We start from the raw sequence: 7148 nt of genomic DNA on the forward strand, positions 1-7148 counted from the left end.
AGTCACAAACCCTCAAAGTACACCCTGTAGACACAGAAAAGACCTGTCTATGCTGCCCCAGAACGCCTCTCGTTGGGAATTTATCTTTTTCCATTGTTTACTTCTTGGGTATAGTGACGTATTTCGGGTATAGTGACGTTACATCCGCGGAGCCGTTACGTTTGGACCAATCCGCGGACTTCCTCACACACACACACACTCGGCGGGACGTTGCGAGGCTCGCTGCTGCGAGGAGCGGGACACTGTGAGCTGGCTCACTGGTGTGGGGTCGGCGAGACACCGCAGAACTCAGCCCGAGCACACACACAAACTCCCAGCCAGGCTGCGGGTGTGTGTGTGTGTGCGCCAGGCTGAGTTCAGCTGTGTCTCGCTGTCTCGCAGACGGCCACTGGGCGAAGTTTTACGGCGTGGTTTGCAATTCGCCTAGCTAATCAGAAATTGGAACCTTTTCCTCCCCAGGAAAGTACCACCTCTCTAGCAGGAACTATCTGTGGGTGAAAAGTAGGGATGGGTATCGTTAAGGTTTTAACGGTACTACTACTTTTATCGATGCCGCTTATCGGTCCGGTCTTTTAACGGTACTTTTATCGGTTCTTTTAAAGACCGGACCGATAAGCGGCATCGATAAAAGTAGTAGTACCGTTAAAACCTTAACGATACCCATCCCTACTTTNTGAGCTTCTTGCGGCTGCCGAAATTGCTGCTCAAATTATTCATCTCAGCGCGATTGATCGGCAAATCACACCATTTCTCACATAAGTGTGCGAGCGCGAGAACAATGCAGTGTTTCAATACTATATCTGGAATGACATTTGTGTGTTTATAGCAAGAGATTAAAAACATTGACACAGTGGTCACGTGAGGCGCCTATAATATCTGCTAGCTAGACAGTTACAGCAAATACGGGGGGAGATGCGTCTGCGGCCCTGCGTGATATTTTGGGGTCAAGTTGACCCACTTATCACAGAGCCTTATACGCAAACCCGTCCCCAACCACGAAGAAGGGTTTGTATAGGTAGAAATGTAGACCTGGGTCTTCCTGGCGATGCCATGCACTGGTGATGATGGAGGGGGTGAATTACCAACACAGATAATGTGTCCAAAACAACCAGGAACTGCGACGGGCCAAATACAATGTGGTAGTTAAAAAATTAAGCATCTCTGTCTTATTTGACACAGGGGTGGAGTCAACAACAATGTTAGGAGCAGCTCTAAGGGCGAGAGCTGGCGAGAGCGGATGCTCTTATGCGTGGTGCCAAATCTCCTAGGATCGCTTAACTGTCTGGGATAAGGTAACAAATCCGCTTTCTGGCTTTTTTTAATGGAGGCAGTACAGCAAAAGCTGAAAGGTGATTTAACCAGCTTGATTTCCCCGCAGGTACTCGTATTATGTTCAATACAACTTGAGTACAAATGATTATAATTAAACTGTTAAATACCAAGGCTACTCTGACCTTGAAGCAGGGCGCTGGAGTCTGGTAAATGCTTTGGCTAACTTGTTGTATGACTGTGTTGTGATTGTGTGTTTTAAAATAGTCTGTAACTGTGCCGTTACCATTCTTGGGCCAGGACTCTCTTGAAAAATAGATTTGTAATCTCAATGAGACCTATCATGGTTAAATAAAGGTAAAAACAAAAAAAACAAAACAATGAGCAGTCAATATACCAAATAGTCTCCTCACAAACAAGCCAACACAAACACTGTCTCCACACACACATCCTTAGACAAGAAGGAAACGGTGGGCTTATTCAATTAGATACTGTCATGTTGTGTAGCAAAAACGATTGAGATGAACCCTGGAGAAGAAAAACAAAGGCTTAGAGCTGCTTACTACTCATCAGTAAAGTGTCTAAATAGGTCATATGTAAATAAGTACTGACTGAGTCCAGATGTTTGTGAACACCGTTGTTTATTTCTCTCTCTCACACAAACTGTAATTTTTGTGTTGTTCAGTCCTCCAGTTTAGTTAAGAAATCAATAAACAAGTATCTTTTTTTCAACTATCTTCTACCATGTTAAGGAATGAATGTTGTAGAAGTGCCCAAAGGCTTTATACTACTTATTTCCATCAAATGCAGAAGTACTCACTGATCCCTGCCTACAGTCTGATGTGTGCAATCAGGGTTACCTTTTGACATGTAAAACAGCTTAGACAATTGGACATCATCATATATAAAAATATTTTTATTTAAAAAACAAGAACCTTAATAACAAAACAAGATTAAAATCTCAAATTTACAAAAGGCAATCGTGAAACGTATCGATGCAAAATAAACTAATTGCACTTTAATCAATGATTGTATAGCATATACTTGATTATAAGGCAGAATCTCAATCTACAGCTTTTTGAACACATTTAAAAAGACACATCATTTGTTGATCAGTTTCAGCTTTGTTGCACATTATATACTGTATTATCCTCTTAAAAACCTGAGCATCAGTTTAAAATGTGCAGATTTTAAATACCAGCATTTTGAATATTTCTCTAGTCTCTTTAAATAGATATAATTATATATCTTTATCTTTACTGAAGGAGGGAGGGTTTGCATAAAGGACTGTTGATATTTCAACATGTTACGGAATTCAAATTTCTTTAAATGAGTTTGAAAAGGAAAGAAATATCTGCTCAAATAAATTGTTATCATTGGTAATATTGCATCCCGAATGACCCAAACACATACTTATCACCTCCCCCCACAGATTGCAATATGACCGATACGAAGCAGCATTTGGATTTAGAGGAAACCTCCATCACACAGTATTGCATGCAGTGTGTAAGAGGCATGCTTACATGGCTAACTCCATTATATGACCTGAAAATGTTTACAGCGTAGGCACAAATCAAATCCGCCATAATTTACTGAAATTCCATTATAACAGAATGCATCAAACTGAAAAATAAACATAAAAAGTGACATATAGGAATGGTTAATGAATAGAGGATTTTTTGTCTGGATATACTGTATTGAAAAGTCATTACTAACTTATACATCCTTAACAGTACATTCTTGCACCGTGAGGTCTTAGCTACAGAAATAAAAAGACTAAAACTAATTTGAAGCCTTACTGATCAGCTGACCTCCATAAGGCAAAGGAAGCACCAGTGGCCACATGAATTATAAAGTGCTATTGTCGGAGACGTTGCTCTGTTTCACTTGCAGATGATTATTTGGCCTCCACAAAGAGCAGGAAGCGGTTCTGCTTCGTCCTTCACAAAATGTGGTCCCTGGGTCTTTGGTTTGAAAATAAACAGACATTGCTACACAAAGAAGCCGTTGTTAGAGACGCTGTTTTTATCGACACCTCACTCTCCCACAGTTGCAGGACTGAGTGATGTTTTTTGTGCATTTTGGGTTTTCCACTGAATATTTACTAGCGTCACCTCTCACGTCACAGTTCAGCTCCAGTGTCTTTTATCTGCTTTGGTTTTCTGATGCTTCTATCATGGCTCTGAATCTTGAGTTTTCGTCTGCCAACAAAGAAGTGGGGCTGTCGAACTCCAAAATCTATGATGATGAAAAAGGATAAAACGCCATCAGTGCCAGCATATCAAAAGTCAAATCAGAAGTTCAGCTAGCTCATTCCATGAAGTTTTAACAGAGAACAAAAATCACGGCATATTTGTTTCTCTAAGGATAATGCAGGCAGCGTATGAAAATAATTCAAATGTCTGGAAAATATTGACTGCAGACAGCTTTGTTATGCTTGGTGTATGACGCAAGTGTCCAAATGATTTTTAAAAAAGGACTTTACACTCAAATGTTTATTCTTTTACATCTCACAATACAGACAAACAAGGATAAGTTGATGAGCAACACATTTAGAGCTTGAATTAAAAACTAAGTTGTCACGGCTACATGGTTAACACCATAGCAAACTGAGCTGCAGCCATTAAAGCTGAATAAATGCTGCTTAAAGCAATCGATTACAGAAATAAGACCATTTAGGGCTATCTCAAGATAAATAAAATAAGTCAACTTCATTAAAGTCTGTGTAAAAACGGCCTTTTTACTGGCACATAGAGACCGTAGAGCTTCATGGTAAAAAATTAGGGGTTCATTACAGCCTGAGCCTTGTCTATGGGGATGCATCCATCACTTTAAACTCTTCAGATTGATGAAGCCTGAGAGAGGCTCATTCAGCCTATTAACAGGGTTAAAGGGTGTCACTGAAGCTGTAATCATTTGCGTGCATCTCATGTTTGCATCAAATGTCAGCTTTCATACACAACGTCTGAATAAAATGTGCGCTGCCTGATCCAATCCATCACCTCGCAGGGGGCAATCCACACAGTAAATCAAGTGTGTTTCAACCTGGGAATGAGTTTCAACCGAGGGGCCCTACAGTGCAATCATCCAATCATGTTGCATTTATACACACCTGGCCGTTGTCCAGGACCATGACCCTGCTGCAGCTCATCACAGTGTTCAGACGATGGGCGATGATGAGGGTGGTGCAGCTGCCAAACGCACAGCGAATGGTCTGCTGGATGAGGCGGTCCGTCTCAGTGTCGATGGCTGCTGTTGCCTCGTCTAAGATAAGGACCTAAAAACAACAAAAACGAAAAAACAGCAAATGTTACATTAATAAACAAAAAAAGAGGAGGTTACATTATCCAACTAGAGACGTGGTGTTGGTGCCTGTGTTTGCTGTATTCATAATACAACAAGTTATATTCTGTATGCCTTTCCATGTTTTACCAGTGTATGAGGTGCAGTTCTGGTGTCGACCACTAGGTGACAGTGTTAACCCATGCACTGACACATGCACACCATACAGGGAAGTTGTTTTTTCTTGGTATAAAGTAAACTGAGGGTAACATCTTACTGGAGCTGCCATAATCATCCGTGTCAAACAGTGTCCCACGTTAATGTGAGCTAGTGGTATTAAAGCAGCATTATATAATCAGCACCTTGCTGTTGCGCAGCAGGGCTCTGGCCACACAGAGTAGCTGTCGTTCCCCCACTGAGAAGTTCTCTCCGTTCTCCGTCACCTCTGAGTGGAGCGTGTGAGGCAGTTGGCTGATCTGAGGAAGGCCGAAAGGTGGTGTAAAAGCAAATGTTAGGGGCTTATTTTATTAAAGTAATGCATCATTTGTTGTAACGGGACAATGTGCAGCCATCTTGTCACTTACCATCTCTTTAATATGCGTCTTCTCTAGAGCTTCCCATATCTGCGAATCGGAGTACTGATCCCATGGGTCTAAATTGGTCCTAATGGAAAGAAGATATCGTTGTGATGGTCATTAACTGGATTAAACATTATGACAAATTCCCATTAAGAGCTGCGATGCAATAAACTGATGAGGCTGCACTCCTTCCCCTCAGATCACTTAACGCAGAGGTTATAAAAGCAGTGTTGATGTTTTGTTTGTCTTGCTGTCAAATTGAGCGTATCTCTTTTTTCATTTCCCATGCCTAGCACCATTTTTGTTTCTGCAGTGATTTCCCGGTGGTGCGGCTTTACATTCACGCTAATAGATACATCGTCCATATCATTATAGTCCCAAATCCCTGCCAGACTCATACTCAGTTAAATGGTATCCAGTACAAAACAAACATCTCTAGAGAAGCTATTTTCAGGCAAATAGTAGTCATATGGGTAATGTATTCAAACAGGATCACAGGCACTGATGAGCAATATATTCTGCTTATTGACGTAAGAAAAGCATTTCTTTGCTGTGGTTTGATCTTTGAGGTGAAACTGTTGCTGATATCTTTGCCAGGACTGCTTTTTAAAAGATGTTTTGAATCTCAACGGAAGTACGGTCTCTCAATCAAAACAAAAGCTGGGAAAACATGAATACATACATTACGTTTTTAATTACTGTCAATATCTATATGATGCAACACGTATATATATGTTGCTATCAATATGTTGAGTTGCTATCTTTTGCTGCGTTGCTACCAGGTTGCTACGTGTATATCTTGTGTGCTGGCTGTGAAAAAACCACTCTAGGAGACGACATCTTTATTTAATCTAATTATTCCCTCGGCTCTGCTTTTTATATTTTTCAAAGCAGGATTAGTGCATCAGTAAAACAGCTTGTTGATATAAGTGACTGTCTTTGGATTACCTGACTGTCCCGATGAAGAGTACCGGCTCTTGAGGAATGATGGCTAGCTTGCTTCGCAGATCATCCAGACCAATCTGTGCAATATTGATTCCGTCAATGATAATCGAGCCTCCAGTCAGCTCCACGAGTCTGAAGAGAGCTACGCCCAGAGACGACTTTCCTGCAAACACACAGAGAAAAGCTACAGTGAGAAGGAATGTGTGTTCACGTTGAAAAAATACATGTAACGACGAGCTGCAAATTCTGCTGGCTGGGGGACAGAAAGGGTCACTTGGGATCATACCTGATCCCGTACGGCCCACAATGCCGATGGTCTCTTCCGACCCGAGGGTGAAGGACAGATTTTTCAGCACCAGCGGCAGATCCTCACGATAACGCATCTCTACATCCTGGAAGGTGATGTTCCCCTGCTGAGGCCAGGAGGGGGCAGGAGCATCTGCTGAGGGACTTTGTCGGGGGGCTTCACTCTCGAGAGTCTGAGATAAGGAACGGAGATGGTATCTGGTATTAATCTCTAAATCTCTGTTGAGGTGCAAGCTCCCTAACTGATTTGATCTCAAGGAGCTTTTGTCTGCACTTGAAATGAAGAAAAGAAAAAAAAAGAGACTTGATATTCGTATCTTTGTTGTTTGATGACTGTGGTGTGAAACAAGCCCTGTCATGTGCTCTGGAGTGTGTTAAGACCTCACTCTGGGTTTCTATCTGCCTCCTGCTGTGTTTATTACACATACACAATCAAGTGCACACAAGAATACACACACACAGACGTGAAGACATGCCAGCTAACATGGTCTGTTATTCTGAGCTATTCTGAGCCGACTGGGATTCAAGACAGTATACCAGTCTCTGTGAACATATACTAAACGCTCCACCTTACTCATCGATGCTCTTACATTTATATAATGATCGATCCTCTCCACTGATGTAAAGCGAGCTTCGGTCTCTGTGAGCAGCCGCACGGTGAACTGTAACAGGCCGTTCAGCTGGGGAGAGAAAAGAGAGGTGGGAGGTTAATGGTTAAAGGTCCCATGTCAAGGCCATTTCTACTGATCATAATTCCATTGTTGAGGT

The 7148-nt window shown here is 41.8% G+C and overlaps 1 protein-coding gene across 1 annotated transcript in view; it reads right to left on the reverse strand.

Annotated features, from left to right (window-relative positions):
- Positions 1-2167: 2167 nt before the first annotated feature.
- The window catches only part of LOC104965217 (multidrug resistance-associated protein 5-like), a 5589-nt gene continuing 608 nt past the window's right edge, over positions 2168-7148 (reverse strand). Inside the window, exons 2-8 of the mRNA XM_010794177.1 lie at positions 6971-7089; positions 6361-6553; positions 6078-6237; positions 5136-5214; positions 4914-5027; positions 4382-4546; positions 2168-3507 (exon numbers count right to left, since the gene is read on the reverse strand). Of these exons, the coding sequence (XP_010792479.1) occupies positions 3415-3507; positions 4382-4546; positions 4914-5027; positions 5136-5214; positions 6078-6237; positions 6361-6553; positions 6971-7089 (923 nt within the window). The 3' untranslated portion in view covers positions 2168-3414. The remainder of the gene's footprint in view (positions 3508-4381; positions 4547-4913; positions 5028-5135; positions 5215-6077; positions 6238-6360; positions 6554-6970; positions 7090-7148) is intronic.

This window comes from Notothenia coriiceps, unplaced genomic scaffold (genome assembly GCF_000735185.1).
Source record: "Notothenia coriiceps isolate Sejong01 unplaced genomic scaffold, NC01 NC01_scaffold00037244, whole genome shotgun sequence".
Classification (NCBI taxonomy): Eukaryota; Metazoa; Chordata; class Actinopteri; order Perciformes; family Nototheniidae; genus Notothenia; species Notothenia coriiceps.